This window comes from Trichosurus vulpecula, chromosome 4 (assembly GCF_011100635.1).
Source record: "Trichosurus vulpecula isolate mTriVul1 chromosome 4, mTriVul1.pri, whole genome shotgun sequence".
Classification (NCBI taxonomy): Eukaryota; Metazoa; Chordata; class Mammalia; order Diprotodontia; family Phalangeridae; genus Trichosurus; species Trichosurus vulpecula.
Genome location: NC_050576.1, coordinates 45,720,742 through 45,741,660, shown reverse-complemented (window position 1 = coordinate 45,741,660; position 20,919 = coordinate 45,720,742). Strand labels below are relative to the sequence as shown.

Sequence of the window (20,919 nt, the reverse complement as noted above, 5' to 3'; positions counted from 1 at the left end):
CAAAGGAAGAAGAAATTTCCACCCAAAAGTGTATGGTATGGGAGGGGAAAGGGACAGTAAAGGTAGGAAAAGGAAAAAAAAAAAGCCCTCCTGAACGGGAGGAGCAAGGCAATGGCAAAAGCCACATTCTTTTCCCTTAGGAATTGCTAGGGCCTAGACTAGATGGCCTGCGTATCTACAGGGTCCCAACTGCACAGTTTCTCAGCCTAGCACAGAATGACTGGCACCTGTCTTGACTCCCAAGGACACGCAGGGAGTCCAGTTTGGTATGCAAAGAACAAATTATGTCTGGTCAGGCGGGTGGGGGTGCTTCATCCTTGACACATTCAGGGCCTCCTGCATGCTCTAGGTCCAGTGTTTCAGGAAAATATGGCAACTCAAAAAAACAAGTTGAGGTGACCCCTTAATAGTCCTTAGACTCTATAGAATTCCTGAAGCTCTCAGTGCTCCAGGGAGCTCTCTCAGACTTCAAGTTGAAGAGAACATGCTGATCTGAATTAGTGGGTGGAGTCTCCTCCTAAGGAAGAATCATAGTCAAATCCAAATGGAACAATACTCCATGGTCTGAAGGTATCTCAATCTGCAGGGATCACCATCAACATCAACCATCACCATTTCAACAATCTGGCTAGCAGCTTCTGTGGGGGTGTAAGATCCACCTACAGCCAGCACCCAGAAGGCTAGCAGCTTCTGTGGGGGTGTAAGATCCACCCACAGCCAGCACCCAGAAAGCTGCCAACAGCACAGGTTCTTTTGATCTGCTTAACTAAGGAAAGCAAGGTGAAGCGGTTGACAAGCTTACTTTAATTCAGCATACAAATATCATTCACTTAGTTCAGGGGAAAAATCCAGCACACTGAACTTCAGAACAAAATACAAACAAATCACAAACACCAACAGACAGACCTTGTCTGATTCAAATCCCAATACTTAGCAGCTACAGGAGCTTCTTCTGAATTTGCTAGCTGTCAGAAATCTCCTCCTCTTCATCCTCATCTTCTTTTTTATCCACCTCAGAGGTGTCTGAAGACTCATGAAACAGTACATATTCCCTGCTACTGAACCCGAATTTTAGCACATCCTTCTCCTTTAGTTCATAGTAACGCTGTGGTTCAATGCGCTGGTTGTTCAAGAAGGTCCCATTACCTGAGCCAAGGTCGATGATATACGGCCTTACCCTTCAGCCAATTGTTCCATCAGCACAGGTGTATTCTACAAGCCGATACTGAAATACTGCGTGCTGCTTTGAACAGGAGGGGTAATCAATAGGAATATCTGCAATTCGCTGGTGTCTGCCCAGAAGATAAGCACTTTGTCTGTGGATATACATGACAGGGAGCACCTCATCATTCTTAAAAGGGTAAAGGCACCAGCGTTTCTTTGGGATCCGTGCTTCTGGAGGCTCACTATACTTTATCACCACACCACGGAACATGTTGGTACCCTCAAGGAGTGCCCCTGACAGTTCAAAGCTGGGTTTCTCTTTATTTGGTGGGTCTTTTCCTTTACTGTGGCCACCAGCAGACAGCAGAACAATCTCCTGATTCTCATCACTGCTGCCACCCACATCTTTCTTCTGACGACGTTCCCGTCGACAAGTTATAAAATTCTCTTTCTGCTTTCTGTTCCTGTAGGTTCTGGGCATCTCGATTCCACCCACCACTAGGCCTCTCACTAGCAGTCTTCCTCTGGTTAGAATGGCTATGGTGTCTGTCCCGGTCACCATTTCTCTCCCGTGTGTGTTCTTGTTCCGATTGCTCCCTGTGTTGCCTTCCATCTCTTCCTCTCCTGGGATGGTTTTCACTTTCACCACGTTCCTGTTTCACCTTGACTACGGGATGGTGAGGGCTACGGCTTCTCTCACTCCAAGGAGATCTGCTTCTTCTCCCAAAGGACTTGTTTTTCCTTTTGGTTGGTGATCAGAGTTCAACAAAGTCTCAGCATCCGGGTTTACAAGCTGGAGGGCTCCTTAGCTACAGCTGCCCAGAATCTCCTCATCAACACCATCTCAAGATCCCTGCACAAATGGCTCTGTCCTCCCTTCTTATAGGGCTTCAGACGTCATTAAACGTCATCTGAATGACCAGAGCTTAGGCTCTGGTGATTGGTTCTTGAGTTGGCCCCTCCCCTCAGACCCTGGGAGGGTCACATAGATTAGGTTAACACCTAATAGGGCATGGCTCTGGAGTTAGCACCTCCCCTCTTTGGCCCCACCTGGGGCTCCACCATAGTTACAAATTCACACCCACATAGGCTCAGCGCCTAATAGTTAGGAGTTTGGGCCTAGGGTTTAGCACCTAGTAAGACTCAATCAAAGACACTGAATTAATCAAAGGAAACAAAGGCCAAACTCTTCAAGGATCCCCAATACAGATGGGGGGCAGGAGGTCCTGACACTAAATGAACAACAAACCCCTAAGTGCTATGGAACAAAGGGGGCAATACATGGGGATTTGCTTTTTGGCATTCCTAATTAGTTAGCTAGATAACAATTGAGGGGCAAGGCACTTCCTGTGGTTATAAGATCCCTCCCAGTTCTAAGGTTCTATACACTTTATATACCTCACAGCAAAGGGAATAATGAATTTCCTAATATTCTTTTTATTCCTCTGGTAGAAACCAGGTTTAATCAAACCAGTATTTATCCAAATACAGCTCTCCTTAACAATAGGAGGGAAAAAAACCCATGAAGTTGTTTATAAAACAAAATACACACTTTAGCCCCTGCTTTCCAACTGACTTTCACTTTGTAACTTGAGATGCATTTCTTTGGAAAATTCCTCAGCCAACACACCAAATCACATTTAATGAGATTCTCTGCAATGTTAATAGTACTGAATCAAAGACAACCTAAACCCAAGCAACTCAAAAAACATCAAAAACCAAATACTGAAGATAAAGCCAGCCTGATAAATAGGAGCAATATGAAGTATTTTTAAGTGACCAATCAGGAATTTAATTTTATCCTCCTAAAAATTAGAGATGCAAGGTCAAGATGCATTTTAATGAATGACATCAAATTTGTTTTCTGTTATATTAAAATTTCATCTATCGAGGTTAAGGGAACTTTGTACTCACTGCCAGTTTACCCATCGTAGTTAAAACTAAAAAAATTCATCCATACTAAACAGTGCTATATCATGCTACTTTTTAAACCCAGAATCTCTAGGTTCTTCCTAGAGAAATTTAAAATGCGAATGTTTTCCTTTGACATTTACCAAATTTCACCTCAATACATACTGATCAGCCATGTTCCAGAGCAAAAAGAGAAAATGTTTTATTTGTGTCTTTGCATCATCAGGACCTACCTAGCAGTGTCTCAAACACCATGACAATTTATTTAATATTTGCTGAATTGAAACAAATCATTGGTTTCAGGCTGCACTTTCTAGAGATTACTCAGTCATGCATATAAACTGAAGGAAAAAAAATCCTATACAATTGTCCATCATGCAATTAAATTAATACTTAAGCATGTTTAAAAGGATAAAATACAAAAGCTTCAAGCTAGGTTTCAAGGAGGAAAGGAAGACAGGAAAAGAGTTCCACAAGAATACTTAGGTATTATTGCTTCTCCAAAGTTAAATACTTAGACCCTAAAAATATACAGTATGCTACCCACTTGCTAATGGATGATTTGTAGCTACTTTGCCCAGCTATCAATGGAAGAGAGCTCCCTGGCTTAAGATCTCCTAGATCTGCCTAAAAAGAGACTATGGCAACATTGCCAGCTAGGCAAAGGAAGGACTTTTGAGGGGGCTTTACTGATACAGGTCACATGTAATTCTACAGGCATAAGGTTACTGGTGTTAGTAAAATTCCTGCTTGCTTGAAAGCAACAGAAATCTAGAAAGCAGCAAGATGTAATTCCCAAATTTGCTTATAAAGTAAAAAAAAAAACCCCTAAATATCTAAAGAAAAATAAAAATGATTATGGCTCAATTTAGATCAGATATGTAAAACTACTTGGATACAGATCAGAATCAAAATGTTAACTATACTTTAAAAAGTGCACTGGAGTCCCAGAAATGATCCAGGAAAATTGTCTACATTGGTATATTGGCCTCTAAAGAACAGAACCTAGAAGGATTCAGGACACTACAATTTCTAAAACCATGAAGTTCTAGATTGAGACTCAGAAGAAGGGTCAATCCAAATAGACAAAGACTTGGATTCTGCAAATAAGAATACTTATAGGAAGACCTGGGTTAAGAACAATACCTATACCCCACTGGAAATACAGTGATAGAGCTAGAATTTTTGAATAAACTTTACTGAAAAGAGAGTCACAGGACGTGTCCTCTGGTAGCCATTATTTGGAAGCAAAAATAACCTCATGCAATCTTATGTATTAATGTCAAGGACTTGTGATTTCATCACTGTGAAAACTCCCTCCTCCTCTGATACAGACTGCAGTCCCCTAAATTTAGAGTCTAAGAGAGTTGCCTGAGACTTGAAGCCAAATGTCCCATCTGTGGTCACTTAGATAATAAACAACAGAATCTGAATTTGAACCCTGGTGTTGACTCCAAATCTGGCACTCTATCAACTATACCCCACTGCCTCTCTTTTTTATGAGCTTTTATTTCATAAACGGTTAGTAATAATGATAAATTAATGTTTACATGTGGCCCAATAAAGTTTACAAAGTACTTTTCTATGATGTATTTGGGTACAAGTGTTATCCCCATTTCTCAGATGAGGAAACTTAAGGTTCTGAGGGGTTATGACTTGGCTATGTAAATATGTGAGGCAAGACTCAAATCTGGGCATGATTGTCACACCAGTGTTGTCTCCAATAAACCACTGCTGCCTCTCTACAGATATAGAGAATAACCATATTGGCCAGTAAGTGATTAGTCTCTGTCCTTTTTAGATACAACTCAAGTTTCAAATTAAGCAATTCTTTTCACCAAACCACCTACCTCTAACAGCATGCACCTTGCTTACAGGCTAGGTATTTAGTCTTACCAGAAGGCTTTTCACATCAAATTATTATAATCAAGAAAAATCAATCACTCCCCTAAATACATTCAGGGAGAAACTGAGAAACAAATTCTACATTCTATTAGACCGTGAAGGCCATAGAGATCTGGTACTAAGATCTCAGCAAAGCTACTATATCAAAATAATGCATGTAGAATTAGACAAAGAATATGTTATAATGGAAAAATCTATAAACTGTTAATCAGAATACTTGAGTTGAGGCCCAGGTAAGCTATAAATTGGTTGTTACACCTTAGCCAAGTCCTTTAACTAATCTAGGTCTTACTTTTCTCATCTGTAAAATTAAGGGGCTAAATAATATAATATCTAGAGGTATCCTTTTATCTCTAAAATTCTAGGCTCTTATCAGTCATTTACTTGGCCTTTAAAGTAGGTAGTATCTAAGGATATTTTAAATTGTAACAGTAATATAAATATGCTTAGTAAAAAAATCAGTATTTGCCAGACATTACTAACATTGAAGCAAGAAAATGACAAGAAACATTCCATACGATATAAAAACCTTCTGGTCTGAAATAAGAGCAAATAGATGAGTTAAGAATTCTTGTTCCCACCAACACCTGGCTCCTCACACTCTGGCACTGAACACACAATCTTCCCTTTATAGTAATCGCTGGGGTAGATAATCTCTAACCACCATTCCCTATCCCCACCCAACCACCAACTGAAGCACACACCTATCCTGGAATTTCCACCCAGAAGGCAACTAGATGTACTTGTTCCATTCCTAACTCAACAATCTGGAGCAAGAAAAGATTTAGGGAAGGAGACTAACAGAGAAGCCACAAAGTACAGATACAGCAAGTGGCAGAGAGCAAGATGACCAGAGAAAATGGTAGGGAAGAGTCCAACTTCTCTCAGGAGGAAAAAACCTGCAGGGAAACATAAAGAAAAATGGGTTGGCAGCCCAGGGTACAAGACAACTAAGAAATATTATGTAATGGAACATATACTGAAAGCTTCCAAAGAAAAACAAAACTCCTAAAGAAAAACAAAGCAATCTGTGATGAGTAACTTTGATAGACTTGGCTCTTCTCAACAATACATGGTTCTAAGACAGCTCCAAAAGACTCATGATGGAAAAAGGCTATCCACATCCAGAGAAAGAATTACAGAATCTGAATTCAGACTGAAGCAAATTATTTGCTCTCCCTCTTTTTAATTTTATTTTTTGGTTTTATTACATCTTTCTCATGGTTCATTTCATTGGTTATAACTTGATTATTGGGAAAATAAGTTTAATGCGAAGGTAACATGTAGAACCTGTATCAGATTTCATGCCATCAGGGGGAGGGGTGGAGAGGGAAGGGGAGAAAATTTGGAACTTAAAAATTTGTGGAACTGAGTGTTGTAAACTAAAAAAAATTAATTAATTGAAAAAATCATATAAAAAAGAAAAACAAAGCAAGGTGACAAATTTGGCAGGTCTCCTAGATATAATGGAGCAACCACTAGAGACTTTAGAATGATTCAAAAAAGAACTAGAAAAATTAAAACAGGAAGCAAGAGTAGAAGAACATGGGACTAATATTAATGTGGAAAAGAGCTCTCAATAACTCAGACAATGATGCAAGACAATTTTCAACATGTGGCAGACATTCTCCAAGGAACTGAGGTTCTGCAAAGGAGAATGGCAGGTGAATAACTCAAAATATAGACCTAAAGAAAAAACTTGCCAAACAAAAATGGCAGGAGGTAGGGGGTAATCAGAATACCTGAGTCCTATATAAGTCAAAGTAACTGACCTGGAGAATGTAATGAATAGAGATAATCTGAAGGTCAAAGGGCTGCCAGAAAAACATGGAGCAAAGAAGCCCAAACACTATAGATCAGTAAACAATTTAAAATAGAACAGTGCTTAAAAGAATCCATAAGGACACTGAATAAAAGAAATACCCAGCTTTGATGACCAAGGAATGTACTGGGTTAAACTGTAGAATTTCACCCATCAAAACAAATACTACAAACAATCAAGCAAAAGTACTTATGCTCTCAAAGAAAGTAAATTTGGGTAGCTCAGCCCTATTTTTTGTCTAAAATGAAAAGAAGAAACTATTGAAACATTTCAAAAAGTAAAAGGGATCAGGATGTACCAAAGAAAAACATATCCTACAAAACTGTATCTATTATATGTTCATCAACAAGATAAACAACTTTAACAGGGGAGATAATAGAATTGTTCCTTAAAAAGGTTTCAAAAAATGAAGAGACTATTTGCTGTGAAAATAATTCAAATGGGAGAAACACAAGAAATGCAAATAAATAAAATTAATAAGAAAATTCTAAAAAAAAAAGGAAACCAATTTTCTAGAGCTATACTAAACTATTGTTTCAAAAGAAAATTATTATATTGATCAAGGAGCAAAGAGAACATAAATTTATTATCAAGGGACAAAAAGACTCTAAGAAGTTCTAATAATCTGAGGGGGATAAAAAAGTCAGGAGAAAGGAAGAAGAAAGGAATGGGCAGATAATTCAGGGACTACAACACATTACCTTATGAATTTTTTTACTTTTTTTTTTCAGGCAGAGCTTGAGAGGAGGAAAAGTGTTGGTATTAAGAGGGCAGTTTCAGGAGAAGATAAAGAAGATAAATGATAGAAGAAGGTTTGGAATATGTTTCTAGCAATTTCACTATAAAAAGGGAAGGAAAATGAGGAAAGTGGGATAAGAAAAGTGTTGAGAGGGATTTGGGATGAAGAAACAGGAGGCATCCTGAAATGTACTTCTAGAACAGGGAAGGAAAAAAAAACCACAAATTTAAAGAGAATGATGATATCCTTGGGTCAAAGAACAAATCACAGAAATGATTAATAACTATGTAAAAAAATAACTATATACCAAAGATTAGGAATGTAGGTATTTAGAGTTGTCAGAGGCAAAATTATCTTTGAAAGCATAATAAAAGAGAGAAAGAGCATATAATTTCCAAAGAAAACCAGAAAAATTAACAACACTTAAGAAAACACAAACTAAATTGTCAAAATCATACAATAAAGAGACTAGATTAAAAACAAAAAGATTATAGAAATAAAAATAAAATTATGACTGTTTTTGGAAAAAAATCTAACAGCTGGGGGAAATCAAATTACAAGAATAAAAAACGAACAAGGTAAATTCACAATGAATTATAAAATGTAATAATAAAAAATTATTAGAAATTACCATACTCTATTATAGGCCAGAAAAACTGAGAATTTAAAGGGACTGGACCTTTTACAAAAATATAAAATGACCGAATTAACAAAGACATCCCAACCGCAGAAAGAGTAAATCATAAATGAATTACTACCCTAGGGGAAAAAATCCCTTGAATAGACAGATTTACAAGTAAATTTTATCAAATTTCCAAAGAGCAATTAATACCTGTTACAAAGAACTATTCTCAATAATTGGAAAATATGGCACTCTACCCAGGCTCCTTAAATTCAGATACCTAAATAAGGAAATTACAAAATAGAGAAAAGACAACTATAGATCAATTTCACTAGGATACTATCACAAATAATGTGAAATAAAACCTTAGCAAAGCTACTTCTGCAATATATCAAAAAAAAACTATTCACCAAAAAACACTTTATTAAGACCAAGTTGTATTATACTAGGGACACCAAAGATGGATCAACATAACAATCACATAAACAAAAGCGCATTTAGGGTTATAACATACAGCATTCATTTATGTTGTTTTAAAACAAAACTAACAAGCATAACCATGGAAAGTTTCTTCTTTAATAAATGAATGTATGTATACATTTCAAAACATAACAGTTAAGGGGACAGAAAAAAATTATCTCTAGCTGAAGATAAAATAGCTTACTTAAAAATCTCCAGAGAAACAAGAACAGAGACAAAAGTTTAAGTAAAAGAGGAGGAAAAAAAATAAAAATCATTAGTACTTGTAGAATCAACAAAAACCAGAAGAAAATAACCGAAATCCCACTCAAAATTATGAACTTCAGGAATGCAGGACTCTGGGGAGAGTAGGGTAAGAATAACGTCAGTAACAACCTGGGTGGGGAAGCAGGAGGCATCCTCAAATGTTCTTACAGAAAGGGGAGGAAAAAGACACAGACCTAAATGAAGAGGATGAGGACATCCTGAACAAAGAGTGGGTCACAGAAATGATTAAGTGCTGTGTAAATACATATATACACACGATTAATAGCTACCTAAAGACATTTTAACACAAATAAAAGGAGGTCTTCTAGAAATAAACAGTCATTTGTGTATGATAAAATCATGCCACTATAATAAAAATGACTATGCTACCTAAATTAATTTAGGGATTTGTGCTATACCAACCTACCAAGGGAGGTTGCTTTATAGAAATAAGGTAACAAAATTCATTTGAAAGAACAAAAGAAGTCTTTTATCTCAAGGGCAACAATCAAGAAAAAGCAGGAGTAGAGGGGTCAAAGGCATCATCAATAAGTAATATTCAAGATTATTTGATACTAATTACAAAATATAAACAATCAGTGGAACAAATTGGACAGTAACTCTCAGATATAAGTGAATATAGTAAGTCCAGGGTTTGATAAACCTAAGAACACCAAATGAAGAGGACAAAGACTCCCTATTCAAGCTGGACTGTTGGGAAAACTAAACTGAATGGAAGCTTGCCAGAAATTTGAATTGACTAACATCTTAATCCATGTACATACAGGAAGCTCCAAAATTATGCAAAACCAAAATATAAAAACCACATTTTTAATAATGAATGCAGTACATACAAAAAGCAGGAAGCAAATATGTAACCAAATAAGAACACAAAAGAAAAATCGTTTGGGTCACATTAAAAGAATTTCTGCATAAATAAACTCAATGTAGAAGAGAAACAAGTGATTATGAAAAAAAATCTTTCATTAAAGCTCTGATAAAAGCTTACTATCTAAGACAAATAGAGAATTAGCAGATATAGAAACGATCAACAATCATACAAAAGTTTGCTCCATCTCACTAGTAAGAGAAGTGCAATTAAAACAACTTGGAGATTTCATCACATACCAAGTAAATTGGCAAAGGTATTAAAAATGAAAGGAATCAATGTTAGAACAGTTGTGAGAAGACAAAAACAGTAACATTCTGTTGGTAGACCTATGAATTAGTCCAACTATTCTAAAAAACAATATGCAACTGTCAAAGTCACTTAACTGTTCAAACCTTTTAACCCCCAAATCCTACTTAGTATATGCCCCCAAAAGATCAGAGATAGGTGGAGCACGGACAGAGAGAAGATTCTCTGTTAGTAACAGCATTTATTGTGACAGCAAAATCTGGAAACAAAATAGGTGCTCCATAATTGGGGAACAGATCTATCATGTTAATGAAGCAAGCAGGAATGCTCTATGGTGAAAAGAGCAATCTGAACTTGAGTGTTTCAGGACCTGAACTTGACTCTCACAGCTCAAGCTCCTACTACCTGTACTACTGTGGGCAAGTCATTTAAACCCCTCTGACCTTCAGTTTCCTCGTGTGTAAAATGAAAGAGTCAGGCTCAATAACTCCTTTCCAGCACTGGGTCTATGATCCTCCTAATGGAGTGAAATTATTACTTTCTCCTCTCAGGAGAGGGTGGGACACAGCACAGGGATAACTATTCATACAACATCTAACTGTTAGAATCCACTGCTGTGTCATTTGGCTTGGCTTAAATGTTTGTTAGAAGAAAGGGTTCAGTGGAGATGGTAGCAATTAAGGGAAAATAACCGGTATTAAAAGCAAAAAGAAACTTAAAATTTCTTTCTAAAAGCCTTTTTATTTTTCATTTATACTAAAGAAGTCAGTGCTTACAAGAATCTTTGCAATTATTAATCTGAACAAAAAGTTATTTAAGCAAATTTGGTTGTATTAATGTACAATATTAGGTTTTTAACATTTATTCTTTTAAATGAAGAATAACCTTTACTGGGTAAAGACCATATGCTATGGGAACAAAATTATTTCATGGAAAGAACACTGAAATAGGAGTCAAATAAAGCAGTAAATTTAATGCTGATTCTATCACTAATTAGCCGGTACCTCTGGTGTTTCTATTTCTTCCCCTATAAAATGGGGATAATACTAAAATCAAGCAATACCTATCTTACAATACTGCCATCAGACCAAAATGAGATTATGTATCTATGAAAATGCTTAGAGAAGTATAATACTCACCCCAAAGGTTTTTTTTAAGCAACTGTTATAAAACTGAAGATTCTTCGATGAACAATGTTACTAGTATTATTATGTATATAGTATATCTCTCTATACAGCTAACCTTGAAACAAACAATAATAAAAATCATTTAAGTACAAGTAGATTAAAATAATACAACCCATGAGCTCTGAATTATTTAAACATCTTGGACAAATACATCTCTCTTCCAGGTCTACTCAAGCCAACAAACTAATTTCTTTGTTTCCCTCTACAATTCATAAGACCCACCTCGCAGATGGGTCTTTTTCACCTGATGACCTCATCAGCTCCCACAGATTTCATTATCATCTCTATGCAGATGGCTCCCAAACCTATACATCCGGCCCTGTTCTCTCTCTGTGAAGCTCTGATCCTGAGTTAACAATTGTCCCTACAAGACCTTTTGAGCTGGACGTCCTAGTCATCAAACTCACACCAAACGCACCCCTCTTCTGAACTTCCACTGTTCAAGGACATCGACCAATCTTCCAGTCACCCAGGTTCATGAACTCGATGTAATCAATTCCTCATTGTCTCTCACCCTACATATCCGATCAGTTGCCAAATCACCTTTCTTTCTCCACAACATCACTCAAATATGTCTCCTACTCTCTACTCATTGAGCCATCATCACCTCTAGCCTGGAATATTATAATTAAAACTCTTTTGTCTCCTTACCTCAAGCCTCTCCCCACTACCTTCATCTGCCTCACAGCCACCAAAGTGATTTTCCTTAAGTGAAGTTTGGATTAAGCAACACATTTTGCCTTCCTCCCAACTTAAGCAAACTCCAGTGGCCTCTATTACCTCTAGGATCAAATGTACACTACTGGCTTGGCATCTTAGTGCCTTCACAAAACTGGTCCCTTCCTACCTTTCCTGTCTCCATATGCATTTTAGCTTTCCACGCATTGTGACACCTACCCAAACTGACATCCTCTATGTTGCACAAGAAAGAGCCCTCCATCTCTTCCCTCTTTGCTCTGCCCTGACTGTCCTAGATGTCTACATGCCTAGAATGCACTTCCTTACCTCCACCTTATAAGTGCCTTCAATTTCAAGAATGAAGCTCAAGAACCACCCTCTACACAAAACTTGTCCTAATCTTTACCCCCTAACTCCCAGTACCTTTCCTTACAACCTTGTATTTATTTTAAACTTATTCTCTATATATTCTGTAACACTTATATATGGACATGTTGTCTCTCCCAATAGAATCTAAGCTCTTTGAGAGAAAGGACTGTTTAACTTTTTGTCTTTATATCACCGTACCTAGCACACAGTAGGTACTTAATAAATGCTTGCTGATTAAGAGAGAGGGTATTTTTTTCCATGACATATTACAAAGAGCTGTGTGAGGCACTGAGGACATAAGCAATACTCCCTACTCAATGGGAGCTAATACATTTAGGAGGGATACATTTAAAAAAATAAAATATAGGCTAGAATGGAATAAGAGCTTATGATATAATAAACAAAAACAGACATGAGATTGAGGAAGGGCAAGATTATTTGTAGGTGGGATACAGGAAAAAAATGAGCACAGACCTTTCATGAAAGAGACAGAAGGAAGGAAAGGAAATAAGCATTTCTTAAGCACCTACTTTGTGCCAGGCACTGTCCTAAACACTTTACAAATATTATCTCACTTGATCCTCACAACAACCCTGGGAGCTAGATACTATTATTATCCCCACTTTATACTTGAGAAAACTGAAGTAAACAGAGATTAAGTGACTTTACCAGCGCTCACAACTAGTAAATGTCTGAGGCTAGATTTGAACTCAGGATGTTCCTGACTCCAGGCCCAGTGCTCTATCCACTTTACCACCTAAATAAAAAAAAATCAAGAGGTCAATGTAAAAATAATCCATTCTAGCAATAGGAAACAATTTGCACAACAAACGCATGGGGTTGAGAAAGCCCCAGTTTGTCCATAATGTAGAAAGTGTGAAAGAGAATAGTATGAAATAAGGCTGAAAATATAGGACTGAGTTAGACCTATAAAAGCCTTAAATATCAGGTTGCAGAATTTGTAATTCTTCTTGCAAGCAATGGGAACCACAGATTTTTGGTGACAATCACATGATTAGACTTACATAAGAGGTCTAAAGAATGGATTGTAAAGGGGCAAAGGAGGCTGCTAACAATAATACAGACATGTCCAGGATGGCATTGACCCCACCTAACTTTCCTATTTCTGGGGATCTATTCTCATCCATGTTTAGTAGAAAAGAGGAGGAAATCAACAAAGGAGCAAGAGGGGTAGTATCAGAAATATAGGAAGACAATGCTTAGTATGACAGAATAAAAATTAAATAGATACTTACAGTCCCAGGACTGTCTTCAGCTTTTTCTTTAGGTTTTTGCTTTTGTGGGGTCAGAAGAGAAATCATTTCCTTTTTCATTTGCTGAAGGACTTTTTTGAGTTCAGCATTTTCCAATAGAATTTGCTTCTGGCGTTGTTCATAGTCACTCAACAGAACTTTATACATTTCATCTTCATTCCTGGGAGAGAGGGAAACAGTCAGCATGAAGTATATTATAAAAAGGAATTCGAGTTTAAACACATATATTTGTAAATTTTAAGTAAATGTTACCTAGCTTCAGTTTTGCCAGTTCTCCAGGCACCTCTCTTTCCATCTGCTCTCCCCACATAATTTAAAATATCCATAGCTATCAATAAGAAAAAAGAAAAGACATGTTACATGTTTTAAACTTTTTGAAACCAGAATCTATACCATATGATGAGAGGAAGAAAGGATTATAGGTCAACTTGAATCTTCACCAGGCTTCATACTACACGATTCATGTGCCAGCCCAACCTCCTTCCCCTCAGAACTTCTTCTGAGGGAAGATAAAATGGAAACACTGAGGAATGGGGGTTGAGGTAAAGCTATTGCCCAATCAGAAGTAAAATAAAGATCAAAAGCTTTGATATAAACTTGTGTGTTTATGACCTGTTTTACATGTTGAATATACTTCATTACAAATGGCAGCCAAAAAAAAATCTATGTATCTTAGGATATGTTGGGGCATAATAATGTCCACCATTAGGAAAGTGGTAGTTCTATGATTCAGCTTTGCCTTGTTTAGTTCTGGGTATACTGTTCTAAGGAAGGGCAGTGACAAACTGAAGACTGTCCAGAAGAAAAAGACCAAGATGGAAAAAAGTTTCAAGATCATGCCTATATGAGTCTTGATTGGAGTACCTGGGTATATGGAGTCTGGAGAAATGAAGACTTCGAGGGAGGGATACATGAAAGCTAACTTCAAGCATCTGAACAGCTGTCACATAACAAGAGAAATAGACCAAGGATACTTAATCCAGGGTCTATGAACTTTTTAAAAATACCTATTTGATAAATGTATTTCAATATAATTGATTTCTTTTATGATCCTAAGCATTTTATTTTATGCATTTACAAACATTACTCTCCAAAGAGGCCTCTAGGCTTCAGCAGATTACCAAGAGGGTCCAAGACAAAAAAAAGCTACAAACAAAACAAACACATCCAACTGTTTAAGCCAAAACCTATAGCTAAGGTTTGAGAAAAAGATGGTTTACCATTTTAAAACTTTGCCATTACCAAGTACTTTACCTAGATTAATTTACTTCATCTTCCTAATGTAGGCAGTATAAGTGCTAGGGGACTGGTGAGCTCATCAATGTAGGTATTTCTTCACTCATGTAGATCACAGTATCTCTGGGCTCTTTAATGCTTGAGCCTTTTGTCCATGCTCTCCTGTCTATGGGGGTGGGGGTAGAAAATGGGAGCTTCCCATCCAACACGCCAAGGAGCTTTCTTCCACATCAACTTCAGCTCTTCAAACTATATAGCGATCCATCAGTTCTTGTTCTTGCTATATAACTTGCCCACACCTTTTCCAGTTGTGCACCAAATAATATCCTTTATGCCATGTTTCTTGGATAATTCTTGTTCAGCAATAAGCATTAGCCTACTCTCTCACACACACACACTATGCACCTCATATCCCCCATTATCCTCTGAGTAACTGTAAGCTTTTGGTATCCAATGACTCATAGCCACAGAGCCTCACAATAACAGAAAAATACTGGTGTTAAAAAAACCAGCCTTGTTTCAAGGAGAAGTCTGGAATCATTAAAGAACAACACAATTTCCCAAAGACAATTTAAATCAAGGCTACTCTCATCTTCTTGTTCAATTCTGGTCCCAGCTCAGCATTCATCCAAGATATATATGCTGATAGATCAATTCCAAGGGATAAACCAACCAACTAAACATATCATATTAAGGAAAACAAGCCTTCTCTATCCTTTTTTTATCCCAGTGGGGAGAGTGTCAGGTTGAATGTTTTGATTACAGATATCACTTAAGAAGCTCTGCAATGCTCTAGGCTTGATCAAGAAAATGAGTGTGTAAAAGGTCCTACCCTTGGAGATGAAAACTAAGTCTCAGAGAAGTTGATTTGCCAATTAGTAAGTTACAAAATAGAGATTTTACCTCTTACCTCTTCAGTGTCATTTCCTTATACTATCCTGCCTCATCAACATTCATTTCTTTATGGAGTACCCATGAATGCAGAGTCATGAACAAAAGAGTAAAGTTTCCAAGTCTTTCATGATTTAGACAAAGTATAAACTATATACTACTGAATGCTTACTTATAAAGAATACAAAATCTCAAAACTGGTCAAGAGTCATCAGCTACTATACCCTTAAAAATTTTAATAGATGATCTTGAAGGTAACTTCCAGCTCTACATCCTATAGGCATACATTTATTGAGGCAGCAAGGTAGCACAGTGGATGGAGTGCTGGGCCTGCTCTTGGACATTTAATAGCTGTGTGACCCTGGGCAAGTCACTTAATTTCTGTCAGATTCAGTTTCTTCCACTCTAAAATGATGACACTAATAGCATCTATCTCTCAGGGCTGATTTGAGAATCAACTGAAATAATATTGTAAAGTGCTTAGCACAGTGCCTAGCAAATTGTAGGCTCTATAGAAATGCTAGCTGGTCCAGTTACTTAGTTATTATTAAACAGTATTAATAGTGAATAACTGATGGTGATGATATTATCATTAATACTGCTAATATACACTTTAGGATCCTAGAGTATCAAGCCATGGAAAATATTTCAGGTTTCATGTTTCTTTTTCTAGGTCTTTTTATCTTCCCCTTCTCCCAAACACACATTTTAAATCACTTTGTATAACTAACATTTAGAACTCTAAGTTAAAATTATACTTTTTTTTAAAGTTTTCAGCTTTCTTACTATAAAGGTGGTTATGTTGCTAATATAATGCTGCTAAAGCAGAGCTCAAACTCTTTTATGAAACAAAGAAAAAGACCTACTAAAGAGATACTTTGCGAATCTGGAAACTATAAAATAATCCCCTAAAAAGTATTTTGCCCCTCAATACTTTTCACATCTGTGATCCCCAAAGAATTTAAACTCTCCTTGCCCAACCAGAACCCAAGTTAGTATGATCTTCAAAAACAGTCCTGAAAGATTCTTGCAAGAAACATCAAAACTGCTATGCTAGTAACAGAATTTTAAGGATTTAGTTTTTTAATTACAATTGATGTTTTGTTTTTATTACCACAGTGCTGTGCATATGGTAGGCATTTAATAAATTTCATTTGCTCATAGGTCATTTCACAAGTTGGCAATCAACCAACCTTAACAATCTTCTATCAAAATGTTCTGTGTTAGGTATATTAGATACAAGCTTTCCCAGATGGTATTACAATCAAAAGTGAGCAAAATATTCACTATCCCAAACTCCAACAGTGGTCACCAATCTCCAAACCATGCCCACTGAAATAACTGAAGGTAGATTTGGATGACTATCTCAATCTGTGCCTCTTCTTGACAATCTAGCAAACTTTTATGGTATTCCTGAGACAAGAGGACTTTCCATTAATACCTTCAATCTGCTTTAGTTATCTAAAATAACACAAAAGCTTCAAGGTAATATCAACTAATAATCACTTTAAAAAACTGTAAAAGATTCATATTAAAGGAACTGCAACAAAATCTACTGTGCTTCAGCTGAACTCAAAAAGGCGTAGGAAACATGACTTCAGACAAGGCTACCACAAGAGATATGATGAAGAGAGACAAGCAAGAAAACTATATTAGTTTTACAAACACCATAGATGATGTAACATGTAACATGTATACATCCCCCCCTCCACACATACACACATATGTATGTATACCAAATAGCTTAGCATCTAAATACTTAAGGAGAAAGTTAATCAAATTATAGGTGGAACTGGAGAGTAAAAAACTATAATAGTAACAGACCCTCTAATGGACTGTTTTAGGCCTAGATGATCTAACAAAACAATAAATAAGAAATTAGGTATCTGCGTAGAACTTTAGAAAAATTAAAAATCTCAGATCTATGACGATTACTGATTGAGAACAGAAAAAAACCTCACCAAAATGCAAAAAAGTAGACATACTAAGCCCATCATTTACTGACCACAATGCAATAAAAACTCTATGATGAAAGAATCCAAAGTTAATTGTATACCAAATAATACTAAAATGGTGTGAAAGAACAAATTATAGAAACAACAGAAAATTTCAATAAAATGATAATAATGAGACGACATACCAATGCTTAGAATGTAGCTAACATAGTCCTTAGAGGAAAATATATCTATAAACACTTTCATCAACAAAAGGGAGACAAAGTAAACCATGAGTTGGGCATGCAACTAAAAGAATTAGAGCAAGATATCAAAATCCCTCAAAAATAAACAATTTCTGAAAATCAAAGAGACCTGAAAACAAAATAAAACAAAAATGAATTGATGAGTAAGCTTAGGGGCTGGTTAGAAAAAAAAACTAATAAAATTGATAAAAAGTTAATGATTAAAAAAAGGAAAAGAAAAAATGGATATGGAAAATTAACAACAATTAAAGAATAAATAAAAATATTAAAAACCACTTTATCCAATAATATGCCAACAAAACTTTTACCTTAGAATAAATTAACAAATACTTACAAAAATATAAAATGGTAGGGTAACAAAAGAAAATAAGACTATTTAAACCTCATTATCAGAAAAAGAAATTAAACAAAGTCAAAAATGAACTTTCAAAGATAAAAGTTCCCAGACTAGATGAATTTATAAAACATTCTATCAAAATTCAATGAATAAGTAATTCCAATATTACATAAACTGTTTGCAAAAAATAGGAGGGGAAACGGACCCTTCTAATTTCTTTACATGACACAAATATGGTCTTTATAACTAAACTATAGGAGATAAAGCAGAGAAATAAAACTACAGATCAATATGCTTAGTGAACATTGATGCCAAAATCTTAATATGAAATAGTAGCAAATAGGCTACAATAATATAGTATTCAAGATCATACACTATAGGCATTTGGATTTATACCAGAAATGTGGAGTCGCTAATTCAATGTAAGGAACACATAAATATAACATACCATATTAGTAACATTAATAACAAAAAGCACATGATTATCTCAAGAGACGCTGAAAAGACTTGACATAGCCCAATGTCTCTATTAAAAACATTAAATGGAGCAGTTGAGTAGAGCACCATCCCTGGAGTCAGGAGGACCTGAGTTCAAATGTGACCTCAGACACTTGACACAGTTACTAGCTGTGTGACCTTGGGCAAATCACTGAACCCCAACTGCCCTGCTTTCCCCCTCCAAAAAAAAAAAAACCCGATACATTAAAAATATTTTAAAAGGTAGAAATAAATTTTTCTTAACATAGCAAACAGTCCTATCATTTAAACCAAGAATATTAAAAGTAAATGAGAAAAGTTGGAAGACTTTCCAATTAGAAAAACAAGAATGTCCATTATTATGACTACTGTTTAACAACATAGTGCTAAAAATGCTAGTTAATAGCGGTAAGATGACAAGAAATCGAGAAAATAAAACATGCGAAGAGGAACTATACCATAGCTTTCTGCAGGATGATACAATCTAAAACCGTACAATCAACTAAAAATTAATTGTAACTATAAATTCAAAGTTGCAGGATATAATCCACAAAGTTAAAAGCAAAAGCTGTGGAATATAATAAATCCACATAAATCATCACTAGTACTGTATATTATCAACAAAATCATTCAGGAACAGAGTGCGAAATCTGAATTAAAATAACATATAAAATATTTAGGAGTCCATTTACCAAGACACAATCAGGAACTACATATCCAACTTCAGAATACTCTTTACATAAACAAAGATAGCTCTAAGTAAGTAGGAGAAATATTACTTGCTCATGGGTAGGATGAGCCAGCATAATAAAAATGACAATATTACTTGAGCTAATTGACTTATTCAGTGCCAAACCAATCAAACTAACAAAGGATTATTTTACAGAGCTAGGAAAAATAATGGTCCTCTGGAGGAACCAACTGCTAAGAATATCAAGGGAAATTATGAAAAAAAGTGGAAATAAACAGGGCCTAGCAGCACCCATCAGTACCAGATCTCTCCCTACATTACAAATGATACTATAAAGCAATGATCATTAAAACAACTGGGTACTAGTTAAAAAAACAGAAGCAGTTCATCATGTGGAACAGATTAGTTACACATGATAAGAGCAAATAAACATAGGAGGCATAGTGTTCAATAAATCTCAAAACTCACTATTTGGCAATAAATGTTAGAAAACCTGGAAAGCAGTCTGGTAGGTATTAGATATAGATGAACATCTCATATCATAGATGAAAATAAATTCCAAATGGAGACTTGACTTAAGATATAAAAAGTGACTTCAAAAGCAAAGCAAAAGAGCAAGGAAGAAATTATCTTCCTGATCTGTGAACAGGGAAAGAGTTTGTGGCCAAACAAGGGATAGGATCAAATAACATGAAAAGCACAATTATGACTATATAAAATTCCTTATCTCTAAAACAAAGATAATAATAGCATCTACCTACAAGGGTTGTTGAGATGATAAAATGAGATATTATTTGCAAACACTTTGCAAATCTTCAAGTGCTACATATTGTTATTATTAAGAAGTTTTTTGCCTAAAAAACCAAGGCAATTAAAATTAGAAGGAAAACATGTAATTGGAGAAAAAAATCTCTGTAGAAAGTTTCTGCAACAAAATATCACATCTAAGATATAAAGGGCTAATTCAAATTTATATTTCATTCACCAGTAGCTACACATAGAATATGAAGTTTTAAAAGAAACAAATATAAGCTATCAATATGAAAAAAATGATCAAAATCATTAATAATTAGAGGAATGCAAATTAAGGCAACTTGAGGTTCTACCTCACACCTATCAGGTTGGCAAAAATGACAAAAGTGGAAATGACAAACGGTGGTGGGGAAAACGATCATAATGTACATAGTAGAGCTACATGTTAGTCTAGCTATTCCAAAACACCTTGTAAAGATGTCTGTAAAGTTATTAAACTGTGCATATAGTCTGACCCAGATATAATACAACTAGGCACATAACCCAAAGAGATATATACAAAAATATTTATAGATATCTATAGAATCTCTTTTTGTAGTGGCAAAAAACTGGTAACTAAGGGGTTGTCCATTTATTGGGGAATGGCTAAACAAATTATGCCATATGAATGTAATTTAATATTATTTACTGTGCCATAAGAAATGATGAAAATAATGGGCAGTTTCAGAGTAAACTGGGAAGATGCATATAAACTGATGCATAGTGATGTGAGCAGCAACAGGGAACATTTATACAATGA

At 35.8% G+C, this 20,919-nt stretch overlaps 2 protein-coding genes across 6 annotated transcripts in view; both read right to left on the bottom strand.

Annotated features, from left to right (window-relative positions):
- LOC118847592 (SSX family member 2 interacting protein) overlaps positions 1-20,919 on the bottom strand; it is a 46,653-nt gene that overhangs the window by 10,595 nt on the left and 15,139 nt on the right. For all 5 annotated transcript variants that reach the window (XM_036756130.1, XM_036756129.1, XM_036756131.1 and 2 more), the window contains 2 exons: positions 13,788-13,863; positions 13,518-13,695 (listed from right to left, as the gene is read on the bottom strand). In XM_036756130.1, the coding sequence (XP_036612025.1) occupies positions 13,518-13,695; positions 13,788-13,863 (254 nt within the window). The remainder of the gene's footprint in view (positions 1-13,517; positions 13,696-13,787; positions 13,864-20,919) is intronic.
- On the bottom strand, positions 945-1,916 carry LOC118845908 (smad nuclear-interacting protein 1-like; the record flags this gene model as incomplete). The annotated part of the gene is given in 2 exon segments (XM_036754015.1): positions 945-1,595; positions 1,597-1,916. Coding segments are annotated over 2 exon segments (954 nt in total), but the record flags the coding sequence as incomplete, so codon positions are not given.